This window comes from Thermobia domestica, chromosome 13 (genome assembly GCF_964235325.1).
Source record: "Thermobia domestica chromosome 13, izTheDome1.hap1.1, whole genome shotgun sequence".
Lineage (NCBI taxonomy): Eukaryota > Metazoa > Arthropoda > Insecta > Zygentoma > Lepismatidae > Thermobia > Thermobia domestica.
Window position 1 is genome coordinate 193009472 of NC_137466.1, and position 16149 is coordinate 193025620.

The following is a 16149-nucleotide window of genomic DNA, read 5'->3' on the forward strand; positions in this document are numbered from 1 at the left end:
GTCTCAGAGTTAGCAATATCAGAACTGATAGTAGGTTACGGTGGCTCAGTGGTAGAGCGTTCACCTTTGCTAAATGGGTTCCTTGGTTTGATCCCAGCTCGTGCCAGGTGATCTTTGTGGTGGACAGACCATGTGCGTGGGTTTTCTCGGGGTTCTCCCATTTTCTTCATTCCAGCATTTCATTTATTTCTAATCATCCCTGTATCCTTTAGCCTAGACGGCATAACCGTTGAACTAAAACAAAGATTTCATTTCATTTCATTTTAGGACTGATAGTAATAGATTTCAAGGAGAGTTGTCAATAAATTCTCAACTGCATGTTTTACTTTCCATTGTTTTTTCAAGAAAAAAGTCTAATTTGCAATGTCTAGATATGTGGTACTGTATCATACATACAGGTATATTATTATGTACTTTGTTTAAATATTACTCATATTGAACATAACAAATATGTACATGGTAATTAAAGGAGTGTGTTGGACGGGTTTGGGGATGGAGGAGGCCGTTAAAAAACTGTATGTTAGAACTTACCCCATATCTTCCCATTCATATTCAAGAATTTGTACCAGGAAAAACAAGAATTTGTGTCAGGGAAATCAGTCTTCACTTTTTGTGGGGACCCTATAAAGTCTTCTTCACTGTAAAGAATATTAAATTATCGTTTAAACTGCAGACAACTACTAAAATTAGTGGACCATGGGAAGGGAATTTACCCGAGAATATCCAGTTTTGAACCTGATTCTACAGTCAGCGACAAAAATTCTTTCCGTTTGATGAAATTAGTTTCGTAAATAACTTCAGAATGGAAGGGCAATTTGAGTATAGTTTTCAGTAAATTAAAAAAGAATCTAATTTTCTGTATGTTCCAGCTACACTACGGTTATTCCCAAAGTAAATTTTACCAAACGGAAAGAACTTTTGTCGCTGACTGTACATAGTATGAGCTCACCATGCTTGTTTTCTGTATATAATTTTTGTTCCTATTTCAAGTGCTCTCCTGAAGGTGTCCGAGGAGTAAGTCGCCGAAATTATTAACTTAGATGAGTTCATGTTATCTTAGAAATATGTTCATTGCATACCGTAACGCATTATAGTAAATATATGTACTTGTTTTCCATTAACGTAGATACTTACTACTTAGATATTTAACGTAGATAGATACTGACTGCTTAATCCTTTTATAGGTCAGTTTCTTCGTAATGGAAAACCAGATTTGAGTGCAGTTCCCAATACCTTGATGAAAATGTGTGTGTGTGTGTGATACTTAATACCGGAATAATAATAATAATAATAATAATAATAATAATAATAATAATAATAATTATTATTATTATTATTATTATTATTATTATTATTATTATTATTATTATTATAATGAAATAGGTATTTTTTCAATAGGCGTTTCCAGAGTAATCCTGCTAAGGGCTGCACTTTTTAAAGCCAACTTTCATTATATTATTTTATACAATCAAATTGGTTGAGAATCCATTTGATTTTTGTGAATGTGAATATTGAACCATCTTGTAATTGGTTTCGAGCTATTAAGTGATTCGCATTTTCTTTCCAAAGGCGGAGTTAGTTTTCTATGTTAACGGAATCTCACAAGGAGTAGCAGCCTCGAATATTCCTAGTTGTGTGTATGCTGTAATTGACATGTATGGAAAGTGTGCGCAAGTTACAATTGTCGACCATAATGCCAATACAGAAGGTACAGTATAAAATGGAGTTTTTTCTTTACAATCATAACTAAGTGATTATTGAAAATAATAATAATAATACACCGGTCAAAACAATTAGGGGAGAAAGAAAAGAAACGCAAAAATGACCGAGGGACGTCGAAATTTCTTGTATTTGGTTGTGGAGATTTTTGCCTTTATCACTGCAATGTACTTGTGGTGGGTGGTTCGCACGAAAGAACGCAGATGTGAGGCACACGACACAAAGTGCGATAAAACGTAAAATCATCAGCACAATTGCGAATGATGTTAGATTCGCTTTGATGGGCAGTGAGTGGAGGTGGGTTCTGTGATGTAGTGTTGAAAAAACAATGTCAACACAACACATTTTAATGGAAGACAGGATGGGAACCGGGCAAACACATCATGTGGGAGTTGAGGTTCTCGATGTGTCTCACAATGTCATTTCCAGATTCTGGACACTCTTTCAACAGACGGGAACAACACATTAAAGGTCAGGACAAGGTCGCCCACTAACAACGTCCGCAAGGAAGATCGTTATTAGGTGGTGTCAGCTCTGAGAAACAGGCAACGAAGTGTAACTCAATCGCAGCGTAGGCTTGCACTGGCAACACAACACAAGTTGTCAATCCAACTCGTCAGCAACATCGTGTCTGTGGGTTTTCTCAGAATACTCCCGTTTCCTCCCACTTTCTCATTTTGCCAGTTCTTCCATCATCGTTCACTTCCCTTAATCATCCTCTCCCTTAGCCTAAAGGACATAATCATGGGGTGTTAAACTGAAATATTTAATTTCATTTTTCCGTCATCAATCGGCTGCGGGAGCGAGGCCTTTATATGTGAAGGCCGATGGTGTATGTCCGCAGAAACTGGGCTGCTGAACATAGTGAATAGGGACTGTTGAATGGAGTATATTCTGTTCTCAGACTAATCGTGTTTCAGTTACCATCAAACAATTGACGCATTCTTATCTAGAGGGAATGTGAATCTCGAAATTATCCATCCCAAGTACAGGAAGTATTGCAATATGATGATTGTATAATAATTATGTAGGCAGAAAGCAGTATCGCAAAATGTACAGTCCTGCTGATCATCCGGAATGGTACTCTTAAGTACAACATGGTCCAATCCATGCCAAACAGATGTGCAGCAATTGTAACCATCTGAGATACCCATACATTACTAGGGATATGTTTTGTTGTAATAATGTCCATTTTTGTCATGTTCCTGTGATAGGTTTTTCATTCAAGGTTTCTCATTCAAGTCCGTAGATCACTTCTAGAGTTCATTCTTGTTGACCATTACAGTGATTGTGGCAACACCTCACAACCAAATACAATGGTAATTTCTATTTCCCTCGGTCGTTTTTGTGTTTTCTGCCTTGTTTCTCTAATTGTTTTGACCTGTGTGATAATGATTTTATTAGAGTTTAAAATGAATTGAGAAGATGATAAATAGGCTTCTGAATGAAGCACATCTCTCTAATTTCAACATGTATATAGCGTATTACTTAAAGTAGTTCTGTTTTAGTATTTACATTATTATATTATTGTATAAGTAGCGATTCCGTATGTTACTTACTTTTGTCATACTTTTCAGCAGCTCCAGACGTACCTACAATAGAAATAAACAATGACAACATGGTGACGAATACAGTAGCCAACATTAATGTAACAAATATAAACAACAACAACGACAAGTTAAGGTTCCATGAGAAGTGTGGCCACCTAGTCAAATTGTCCAACAATTACAGAACGGCTGAGAGGCGGCGACCATTGGATGAGTTTAATAATGGAGTTGTGATGACGCATAGGCCCTTAAAGGATAATGAATTGTTCGAGGTAAGTGGATTAATATACTTTACTGTAGAATACTAGAATAAATGCCCGCTCTTTGTCCGTTAATAAAAATTAATGGGAAATATTAGAATTACATACAATGCGGTAAAGTATACAATGGAATGGTTTGTATATTGCAATGTTCTTTTGGTAGAATCAATAATAGTTCGGGATTATCTCTTCACCAGTTTTATTACAAAAATAATTGTATAATATATATAATACAGTTTACAAAGTTTCTTTGTAAAGATACAAAATAAGTGTTTCTAATGTAAGTCCTTAGCACACGTAAAGTGGCTTCGGATGATGAAGGCTCAAGTTAGGTATGTACGGAACCCCTTTACTCAAAGCAGACTCCGGGGTGTTTTAGTAAAGGAGTCTCTTCTATCCGTAGCGACTATGGGAGACGGTTTGTAAGGAACTTCCTTCGCCCAGTGCAGCCCCCAGGTGGGTATTAATTAAAAATCTCCGTCCAATGCTGCTACCAAAGATTAGGTAAGGTGAAAACTCCCTTGTCCAGCGCGACCTCAGGAGCAAGTGTTATAGGTTAACAATTTGGTCTTCTGTTGGTTCTCTTTTATCGGTGACTTCTAGGCAATTCGTCCATATTCGGATTCCACCGTATCGGCTTCGTGTCTTCCTGTTTCTCCCGTGTATCGTCTACTTGTATTGATGTTTATAAACAGTAGCACGTGTTTTACAGTTGTAGCAGGGGCCGCGGTGGCTCAGTGGTAGAGTGTTCACCTCTGGTGCTTGGGGTCCCGGGTTCGATCCCAGCCTCCGCCAAGTGAACTTTGTGGTGGACAAACACCGTGTGCGTGGGTTTCCTCGGGGTTCTCCCGTTTCCTCCCACTTTCTTCATTCCACCATTTCATTCATTACTCATCATCACCGTCTCCTTTAGCCTAACCGGCATAATCGTGGGACGTAAAATTCAAAGATTTCATTTCATTTTTTTACAGTTGTAGCATGTGCTCGAAAAAAATAATACACACTGAAAGGTAGGGATCCTTGCAATGTATAATTGAAAAGAGTTTTATATTTACTTAAAAAAAAATCCAGAAGCTATTAATGTTAGTGTAGAATTTGTATTTACAGTAGACTCAACTGTCCAACTTAATGTTGCGGAAAGAAAAACCGGATTTAAAAAAAAAAAAAAAAAACCGGATGGGCTGGCGTTCTGTAATTACTCACCTCCTGTGCCAAATATACCATTAAAAAGACACTTTTTGTACCAAAATCCGCTATTATTAGTTTTTCCTGATCTCTTAAAACAGCCCAGGGCTTTATATGTAGGTTTGTTATGTACTGTATTATACATTTAAAAAAATATATATAATACAGATAAAGGAATCTAAAGAATAAGAGCATTTTATACGTTTTAAGGTAAATTGTATAAGTTCTGACATAATTTCAGGAAACATAAAATGATGTACACTGTATAGTGTGAATACGTATAGTTCTAAAGTAAACAAAACATTAACGCAAAATGTAGTCCTAATTCGTAGAAAAATTATTTAAAATTATTTTAGTGTTCATTAATAAATGATTACAAATGGGGGCACGGGGGCTCAGTGGTAGAGCGCTTACCTCTGATGCAGGGTCCTTGATTCGATTCCCAGCGAAGTAAGTTGGTGGATACCATAATATCCGTAGGTTTTCTCAAGGTACTCCCATTTCCTCCCACATTCACACTTCACTATTTCTTCCATCATCCGCTTGTCTAAATCATCCGTCTCCCGTAGACTAACTGGCATAATCGTGGAACGGTAAAGTTGAATGAATTCATTTCATTTTAATAAATTAATTACACAAATGTGAAAAGGTACTCCTGAGATAAAACAGCCAGAACTTAGTTTTGGCAGATGACTGTTTTTCCTTGGCTAAGTCGCGTTTGTATGAAGGTAACTTGTGCTGAAACTTGTAAGTGGTAATAATGCGTTCCGTTTCCTTAATATGAGTTTTAAAGTACGGTACTACTAATAATCGAATTACACCAATATTAGGTTATCGTAATTCTTCAATTTAATTAATTACATAAAAACGTAGTATTTTACTCTCACTTACAATTTAACATCCCGCTACCAAATTCCCCAGTTTAAATCACTGTTTTAATGAGCAATTTTTGGTTACTTATTCATTTTAAGGCACAGATCACTAATCTCGTGTTATAACAAAAAAAAAAAAAAAAAAAAAAAACACTCAATCGTTTTCATTACTTTCGACGAAATTAGACAAGTTAGACGAACAATGGAAGTAAATACGCTTTATGAAAACGGTCAGTTTATCACTCCGTTAATTTCTAGTCATTTTGGATCAAATGTAAAATTGACTTTATCCGCCTTAAGTTGTTGAGCCATGTCGCGATCCAATAGTCGTGTTGCGATTTGAGATTAAACACTTCAAAAGAACATTTAAAACATGCTCCATAATTTCACACGAGTCATTTTAACATTAACACATCAGCAGGCGTAACAGCTGACTCGACGGAAATGTGACGAGTTCAAGGTTGAAGACCTTAAACTTCACATTCTGCCATTTATTGATGAAAAATCAAAACCAAAGGCGTAACTTGAGTTGCCGACAGAAAATATTGCTTGTGGTTCATTACATTTCTAGTTACTAATTTTACACTGAAACTGCTTACATATTCACTTAGTGATTGCTGATCCTCAGATTAGATATCTTAATTCCGAAGTGCTAAAGTTATATTCAAGATAAATTTCGAATGTATAACTTTCTCCTTTTCTGATATAATGTTCTCTAAATTGGTTTGCTCTCTTGTCTTTCTAGATTCGAATTGATCGACTTGTAGATAAGTGGTCTGGTAGTATAGAAGTTGGAATAACAACTCATAATCCTTCAGTTCTTGAGTTTCCAGCGACCATGACGAACATGAGAAGCGGAACGACTATGATGTCCGGCTGTGGAATTCTAACGAATGGAAAAGGGACTAGGAGGGAATACGGAGAGTTCAATTTGGACGAATTACGGGTGCGTAATAATATAAAATAACAATTGTTTAAAACTTTCATAGCTGAAGTAAAGATAGGTAGAAACACTGATTGGAACTACTGATAAAAAAAATGAATTCTTAGTATAATGTTTTTGGTAGTGGAGAATCCCGAGTATATAATTATGGCGTTACGGCAATATAAGATAAATTCTGAACAAGCTTCAATAATAGATAAAATCACACCCTTTCTTATCGGCTCGCTGATATTTAAGATAAAAGTGTAGCCCCAAAGTGCCAGAAATCGCCGTAAAATAGAACTCTCCTGTTAAACTCAATCGTACTATTATTTAACACTCAAGCACACGCGCCTTTTTTTTTTTTTTTTTTTTTTTCGTAACCACGCGCCTGCCCATAGATTTCTACTTTAAAGGTATTTTATTTAGAAATTTTTACTACAGTATAATCTATGTATCTGTTTCTTAAAAACACCAAGAAAATTTCGTAGTTGTTTTTATGCCAGCGCCAAAAGAATCATTTGCAAATGTGTTGAAATTGCAAAAAAAATAATCTAAAATTTTTAAAACTTATGCACACGCGGTGACGGGGATTGCCCGCACTTTAGACATTTATTCTCCTTGTAACCTCTAATACTGTTTTCCAAAAGATGTCTTTATCTTCCTTGAAACTACGTATGCAAAAGTAGATTATACTGAATGAAAACACATGAAACATCCCAATGTAAACGTATTTGGTAAACTAATATATTTGTAGGCTCATCACATCACTACATACGGAAACCGCATCACGTTCACAATCTGACGTAAGAAACGATGGTTGTGGTGCTTCAAATATCTTCACCTTCCACTTCATCTTCTCGTAGTAAGTTAAACAGCTCTAAAACCCTTCTTCGTACTCTATTGTGATCACAAATATAAGTAACACGAATATAGTATGATCATGAAAAAAATAGAAACGCATGTACAAGCGGCGAAGGCTTTCCCCGCGGAACTTTCTTTCCAGAAGGAAAGTTCCCAGAAAACTGAGCGGGCTATTTACACGCAGAAGGAAACAAATTAGGAAGATACAAGGCGCTTCAGCTACGAGCATAAAGCTATTGTGAAGCAATCACTTTTTTTTTTTCTTCAAATGCGGGGAATCGTCGCTAGCGCGTATGCTTAAGTGTTAAAAACTGACATGCTGTATTATTTTAATAAGTTAATCATGTGTTGTTGTTAAAGCAATATTAAGTGTTTAGTATTCATGTCTTTTGGTGCAGAAGACCCGAATTGGATTCACAGTAGTGTATTTGGTCTAGACCCATGCTAAACTGTAAATTTGTCACATACAGCCTCCATGCTCTAAATAGTTGTTTTATATACTCCAGAGTATACTATCTGTCCTTTTCTATTCTCCATAATTACTTCATCTCAGCTATATATATTAGAGCTCCCTCATGACTAAGCTGTATGTACGCGCCATTGGCGTGGAAGACCCGGGTTCGATTCACGGCGGGAGCTCATGTGATTCGAATCCAACGTTAAGTTTTAAGTCCACGTCTAATATAGTCTAGCTGCTGAATGGACGCTAAATTGAAAATCAAATCAAATCAAAATCAACTTTAATTAGTTTTTAGTTATAGTATTTGTAAATTATTTGTCTAGTTAACTCTTTCATAAATACAATAATTTTAGCTTAGCATGTTACACTTCCTATAGTTTCGATAATTACTTGCGTTGCATTTAACATCATTCTTAATACATATAATTATTGTGTTTAATTAGTACTAAGTTGTGCCTTTTCGTAGTCAGGTAGCTGTTGCGCATGCTTTGTGTGCATGAGGTTCCGTGTTCGATACTCTCTGTTATTTCTCTAGGATAAAAAAATCCCGAGTGGTAACTCAAATATGAACAATCAAACCTTATAGTTCCAGTGAGTACTTGCATCTTTGTTGATGACTTCAAAAAGTTGCTAAGCTAAAACATATGTGAAGGAAGGTTTCTTGCGCCTTAGACCATTTCCGAGGTAAACAACTTCACTTCTCGAAACTGAAATGATCTCGACCTCCTGGAAAAGTACGATACACAGCTTATAAACTTAACACTGATTTTAATTTGTTGCCCTACATATAAGTAAAAATTGGAATTAAAATTACTGATAACAGTAACTCATTCCAATTTTTACTCACATGAAGAATAACAAGTTAAAATTTATGAAAAGCCCTCAAATTGTAAATCATATTTTTTCCAAAAATCCAAGTTTGTTACAGTTTTGAGATGTGAGGTTGTTTACATATTTTGCAGAGAAGTTTTACAAGAAGACAGAACCTTCACAATTGTTTCCGGTTTAGCAACGATCTGATTGAAGAATAACTACTTCATAGTACAAGGTAAGTTCTGTTCATATTTGAGTTACTTATCATGTGTCCTTTAGCATCTATCAGCATTTAACTCGAGTAGTAGTTTGGATCCTGTCTCGTATAGCATTTGTGCTGAAAGAACGTTAAAATCTAGGATTTAGATTTCTGGGCTTTCGGCATCTAAAGCCATTTAGCCCGACAGGTATGAGGGATGACGTCCCTCGGCGAGCACACTATCCGGGAAAAGGGAAGGAAGGAAGCGGTTTGGGATCTATACGTGAGGTACCATCCCGGCATTTGCGTGGTATGAATGGGGAAAACCTCATTCAGGATGGCTGGCCTCAAAAAGCTTTTTACGCTTTTTCGACTGAGTGCCCCCACCGGGAATCGAACCTGAGACCGTTCGCACCGAAGGTGAGAGCATTAGCAACTACACTACGCGGGGCCACAACGTTGAAATCTAGTCGATCAAAAATTACTATTAATCTTTCTAAAGTGTAGAGACATCTATTTATTATTTTAGGATTTATTTATCTATTTACTTAGTTATTTTCTGGTGTTTTTTTAGGAAGGTGATAGAATCGGAATGATGAGAAAGGCAAATGGAAATCTTCACTACTTCATCAATGGACTTGACCAAGGAGTTGCAGCAACGAAAGTTCCCAACTGTGTGTGGGGCGTAGTGGATCTCTACGGAATGACGGTAAAGGTAGAGTCATACTAGAATTAACCAAAGGAACGTGTATGGAGCTGCGAACCACAGTTAATTACTTGCAATATTCATAGTGTATATTGCAAGTATAGTTGAAAGTATTTAAGTGTTTCTACTTTATATTACACATATTGGTACTGTACTTCCGTATTTCTTTTTCTGAAGTTTACTCCACATATTGCTTTTCGCTCATTGCATCTTCATGTACTAAGAGGGGTCAGCTTGCACATGATACTAGCAGTTTGATAACGTCACGCCAATATAACGATGAAAAATATCTCTGAAATCCAATGTTCCATATAGCCAGAGCCAGTCGCGTGGTCCTAGAATCCAATTCTCGTGGAGGTGGAGTGGGGAATGACCTCACTGTGAAGATTGATCTACCGTGATGGTTGTTGCAGGTTCAATTCCCGATCGTAATTCGGGTCTACATTAGTGTTAATCCTGTCCTTCACTGTCTCGGTATTGTTTTTTGTAGCTTTTGATAGCATCTTATCCTTTCGTTGTATTATAAATAAAAGTTAAAGATGTGAGTTTATTTCGCATGAGACATTTGTTTTGATATCGCATTTAAAAAATCCTTACACCTCAATTCCAAAAACGGACTTACAGTTTATTTATAAAGATAAATCTATCATATTATAATTATTTACCAAAAAGTAAGCATGCATTAAAATCCACACCACACCATAGCTAGAGAGTTGATCTAATTTCATGACTTCGCTACTAAGAAAATGCTGAATAGAGCAATTGCAACTGATTCTGAGTAACAAGATCCGTATTCTGATATGCGTTTGACAAAGGAAAAGTTGTTTGCACGATTACCAGCACGAGGAGATCTGAATAAGTAATTGGTTATTAAAGTAATGATTTCATATCAGCGTATGATCTTCAAACTGGATAGTTTCTGATGAATTATGCTACTTGAAGAATTAGAATTGTAGAACTAGTCGAAACGTTTCAAATGTACTTTTCGATATTTTAAAAAGTTAGCTCAGTCAACTGAAATGCGTACTTTTCCCTAACATTTAAATCGCACCCAATCACTTTTCTTAATATGGAAGAAATCGAAACTTTTTTTTTAACTTGTCACATACATACAAAACTTTCTATATAGTATTTCAACAAACTTCTATTTATTTATTTATTTATTCCATTTTAAATTTCTATGAAGAACATAACACTGAAAATCATCAGTAGCTGTAATGATAATTGAGAACGGAATAATCCGTAATCTCTGGAAAGTAGAAACATTTAAATGCTTATAACATACATGCAGAAGACTGAATTAAGAATCAGACGTTTCTTTTTCGTTCAAGTTATTTTTGTATTATTTAATTTGTTTTCGTTGGTTGTATTTATAATTTTAAAGTGCTGTCTGTGAGCTTCTATTAATTTAGAATTAATTTACGAATGCAGTTATTTTGGACTTCAAATTTTTGTATAACGTACTTTTTTGTGATTCAATTTTGTTAACTAACAAGCAGAAAGATCGCATTATAAAATCTAGGAAATAAATTATTGATTTTAGGCTTTGTTAGAATTATGTTAGAACAATCCTTTTTCTTTTACAAATTGAATTACGTTCATGTCGATATTGTAGACAGAAAAGCAACGAAATAAATGATAAAGTGTGGACCTAACATTGAAAAGGATGATAACTTTCATGGTGTCTTGCAGGGTAGAAAAAACAAGAGACAAGACGGATAAGAATCGCTCCCCACTAGTCTGGTGGATAGCGCGCGCCTTCAGTGAGAGAGCATTGACATTTGAATACATTGCTGTGGTTCGGATTCCTCCTTAAACTGTAGGTTCAATGGAGAAACAGGACGCTGGACATCAATAAACAAACAAACAAGACGGAGAAAATTTTCAGTTGGCAACTGTATTTTGAGAAGTATGCTCATGGATCCAAAGCCGAAGTTAACGGTGACAGGAACAGATGTGTTCATAATACATCAACCACCTGAAAGCTGTATGGTACACGGAGGCTTTTAATGGATTCTCTGTAATAAAAAAGTTTTAAGAGGAAATGGGAGAACCCCGAAAAAACACGCACACGATGTTGTCCACCACAAACTTGCGTAGCCGGGATCTAACCAGGTGAGAGATATAGTATAATCTAAGAAAATAAAGAAGTATATTTAGATTATAAGTAAAGTATTAAGTATTGTGGTTAATATTCAGAATCGCAGAGACAAGGAAGTATTTCTTAATTGGATACAGTTCTTTCTACGGACTAGAATGCGATATTTGCCAATTAATGCTGAGTATACCGTTTTCTTTCTCACTTAACATTGAAAGCTAAATACAAATAAAAAGTACCGGACATCGTATCGAGCTTTCTCTCTCACATTTCTCAAATCATGCCATGCCACTGTTATTACTGTAATATTTAATTACGAAATATGAATAGAATTATAATAGGCGTTGTCGGGAAACTACGTCCGAACAAAGTTCACCCCTCAAGATTATACTACTCTTCAGGGTTGGCAAAAACCATGGTTTTTATTGAAAAAACCAAAAAACTAGGTTTTTTTGGTTTAAACTCGGGTTTCTTGGTTTAAACCAGTTTTTGTAAATAATTTGCTCTATATATTTATATCACATATGGACAGAAGTAAGCTTGTTTCGCCTTGGTGTTAGTATGCAACAACCGGGTTATGCTGGAAGGGGTCACATAAGCTTAAAGCGGAATTCAAACCACTTTTCGGCTTACATCCAAGAGAAATTGTCCTCCATTTGAACTCGAAACCGGGACTAATTGGCCAAAAATGCGATACGTCTGCCGACTCGCTCACGAAGGACTCCTGATAGAAATACGTTGACTGATCTTTACATATTTGTTAATATAATCGTCGAGAATCATTTCAGAAGGACAAAAAGATAAACAATTGCACAAGTGGAACCATTATGCAGAATTACATATGGACAATTTCAAAGTACTACAGAGTACAGAAGAACTAATTTAGTCCAAGTCTGTTCACTACGACTTTTATTAGTCCAAGTTAAAGAAAAATAACGACTTACTTTGCATATCAGTAAGAAAAGTGAATAAAGATACGAATTATTTGAGTCCACTTTGGCTCTGACCCATTTATACATAAACAGTTACCAAAGATTCTTGTTATTTCAATAATTGCCTCTCGTGGGGTTTGTATGACCCCCTCTTAAAAAAGTACGGCATTTCAATGTATTTTATCAATAGTAAACATTATTAAAACGAAACAATGTTCAGAATTTTCCTTTGGTTGCATAACAATAATAAACTATAAAAAAAATACAAAAGAAACATCCATAAAGTTACATAAAAAAGTTGCTTTTGTAATATAATCTCTTGGAGTAAAGAAGGAGGAATTTAGGTCTGAATATAGTACGAATAATATATGGGAGTGAAACGTGATAACCCACAAATGTGTGTTCATCAAGATTTTACGAATAGTTACACGTTTACGAACATTTTTCGTTTTTTGGTTTAAACCAGTTTTTTGAAAAACCTAGCTGGTTAAAACCAAGGTTTAAACTATGGTTTAAACCACCTTGGTTTAAACCAGCCAACCCTGCTACTCTTTGTGGATATTTCACGAAAAATTACTTATGCCGTATTGTAGGATTGAAATACTTATCTAAGGAAGTGAAATATCTAAGAAATATGAACAGAGTTGCCTGAGTCTTTGCGAGAAAAATGTCTAAAAGTAACTGAACTAACTTGCCCCTTACGGATACTTTTATGAGAAATGCAACATTATTAATGAAATGTTAATTTTGGAAATCCCCGAACAAAATGCCCGAATTGTTTTCAAAAACTGTCATAAAATTAAATAATAAAATAAAATAAAATAAAAACCCAAGGGTCACGATCATTATACTTCTGAATTTTGCCCAGAAAAATAATTTGTCATATTATAGTACTTTCGGTGTTGATTTATAAAATACTATCGTCAATTACCCTCTTCACTGGGTTAAAATAAGAAAAAATAGTAGTGTGTTCCGTTAGTGAGTCACTTTTTACTATTACTAATGCTCTGATGTCAGTCATTTTCGATAATTTTGTATATATTTATCTCCCCTTCCCTCAAGTTGCGGGGCTGAATTTGGATTTAAACGCCATCAGAAGTGTTACTGTTCATCTCAGCGACCTCGAAAACTATGGATTCGACACTAATATCGGTAATTGCCGATCATTTTTATGTATCTCCTCCCTCTCCTAAATTGCACCGTCAAAGTGAAATGATAAAAACCATCTCAGTTTCGAACCTCATTTATGTTGAAAATTTGATCGAAATCGGTCGGTTTCAAGAATTATCAAGTCACATAGTCACTTTCATTTTTATTTATGCAGATAAACAGAATCGTTGCAGTTGATTTTGAGAAAAGTGCATTTCTTTTATTTCTCACCCTTCAGTACTCTACTCGCATTTGGGAGTAGGAAGAAAATTCGAAAACTCAGCCTGGAGATTCGTATAAAAAATCTTAAAATTTGGCCCAGATACATTCAACAGTAGGGCCTCTAGATGTTTGTACACATCGAGACAGTTAGACATTGAGAAACATGTGTAAATGTGGCTATGAATACGTGTACATCCGTTGAAATCTCGAATATTTTTTTTCGTCTCTCTACCACCATGCTCCTTTCTTATCATTGCTCCAAGAAAAATAATAATAATATGTGAGAAATCACTACTACAATTTGTCCGTACTTTCTCAAGATTCCGTGATATAATGATTACATATCAATTAAAATACTTCGAGAAAGTAAACTTATGTCGAAACAGCTGTAAATTCAGTATTTTGAAATTTCTATAGTGCAATAAGATTTCCGCTGCAATTGTCTTCTAAGTTACTTTTTTTCATTTAAATTTAGTTACTTTTTGCTCTTTTATTTATTTTTGTAGAAAGTAAAGGAAATGTCTTCTGGTTTTGCAAATTAATGCTGAAATTGTATTATTTCCTGTTAAATTTCAGGTGACCATTGTGGATCGTGACGAAAGAGAGGAACAGAATCTCATAACTCGAAGGAACACAGCTTTAAGGGACCATCAGATTTTGCATGGGTTAAACGGTGAGAATAATTTCTGTATTGATTGTTTGCAGTACAATTTACAGTTCCCCAGTTAATGTACTTCTATTAGAAGCCACCCACTTTTTTTTCTTTCTTTACGATGTTCGTATGTGTTTTTATATTAAGAAAATATTATTTTCTTATTACAAGTCACTGTTGATACTGAATTTACACTGTTCAACAATTTCTCAAAAGTTGGGTGTTACTGTGATTTTTTTTTTCTATTGGTGAACACGAAATGATATTCAAATTAATTGATTAGTTCATATTTTTTAGATAATGACACTGTTGACCTGAGGGAGCGGAATTTTTATGCTATACTAAGCACATTTTGGGGGACTGTAATTCCTATGATCTTAGAGCAATATTAATTAAACTTTTGACGGTGATGCAGATCACCGAGGGAAGCGCCAAATTTTAATTAAAATATATACTGTATATACACAAAGGTTCCTAACCTCAGAAACAAATTCTCAAGTGTGATCCTATATTATATGCCGTTTAAGAAATCTTGACTAAACTTCGCACGTTCATAGAATTCGGTAACTGGAATGTTTGTATGTTAAGAAGTACATAGTAACAGTTTTCATATTGCACGCTTTGCTGAAGACCTCGCTTAGCTCAGTTGCATTTTAAATGTTTTGCCTAGCAGTAGGTATGATACGATACAATAAAATAATGAAATATAAAATACTATAAATCAGGATTGTTCCACGTTTTAAATTCACTCACCAGGCTGTTAATGTGTTAGCGCTGTATATTAAAATCGTCTTAGGTTTTGAAGAACTGTTCAAATTTGTTATAACTGCAGCGGAATGTTAACATTTCTATGGAGTGGTGTACATAATTCCCCTGTTTTAACCGCGATGCCCAAAACTGATTAATTTAAGGAAGTTGTAGACCTCAGATCAGACTGTTGAACTCTGTTTGTAGTATGATTTGATAAGTCTTTATTTTGCAGCTAGTCCGCATTTAGTGAAGCTAATGGTTTCTGTTCTTCTGTATTTGAGGAAAGACTTATTTTTGTTCGAGTTCATAGAGACATTTTCTGGAGGTTTAGAAATAGGAAGTCCTTTGTCACGAAAACAGACCGAATTGCAGAGAGTGTATTAGGGCACACAAGATTTGATTTTCTCTCCATTTACATGTATTTCTTAATAGGAGGGACTACACAGAGAGATAAGAATCAATAGTGGGATTGCTAGACTCACACTAAACCTTGGGTAATGCAGTGTCATTTTCGAATTCAATGGCTCCAAATTAGTAACGTTTAGCTAGTCTTATTTCCGTAACATTTTGTGTTGAATAGTGTTATTTATAAAAAGAAATAAGTTTTTTAAAAAGTGGGTGGAGAACATTTAACCCAAAACGCGGAAAGAATTACTATTTAATTAATATTTAGTTGTACCTTATTTTTCAGACGTTCCTGACGAAGATTTTGTAGATAGGCTTATGTTTCATTCAAGTTGCGGAACACATGCAGCTGTTATTAACAATGGAAGGACCGCTCACAGGCCGAAGTAAGATG

General features: G+C 35.2%; 1 protein-coding gene across 3 annotated transcripts in view; it reads left to right on the plus strand.

The window, feature by feature from the left end:
- The window catches only part of Neurl4 (neuralized E3 ubiquitin protein ligase 4), an 86994-nt gene that overhangs the window by 18030 nt on the left and 52815 nt on the right, over nt 1-16149 (plus strand). The window contains exons 4-9 of one of the 3 annotated variants that reach the window (XM_081737172.1): nt 1570-1708; nt 3297-3538; nt 6329-6529; nt 9416-9550; nt 14525-14621; nt 16042-16141. In XM_081737172.1, the coding sequence (XP_081593298.1) occupies nt 1570-1708; nt 3297-3538; nt 6329-6529; nt 9416-9550; nt 14525-14621; nt 16042-16141 (914 nt within the window). Of the gene's footprint in view, nt 1-1569; nt 1709-3296; nt 3539-6328; nt 6530-9415; nt 9557-14524; nt 14622-16041; nt 16142-16149 lie in introns of all 3 variants that reach the window. The other 2 variants (XM_081737170.1, XM_081737171.1) reach the window with 2 other exon arrangements.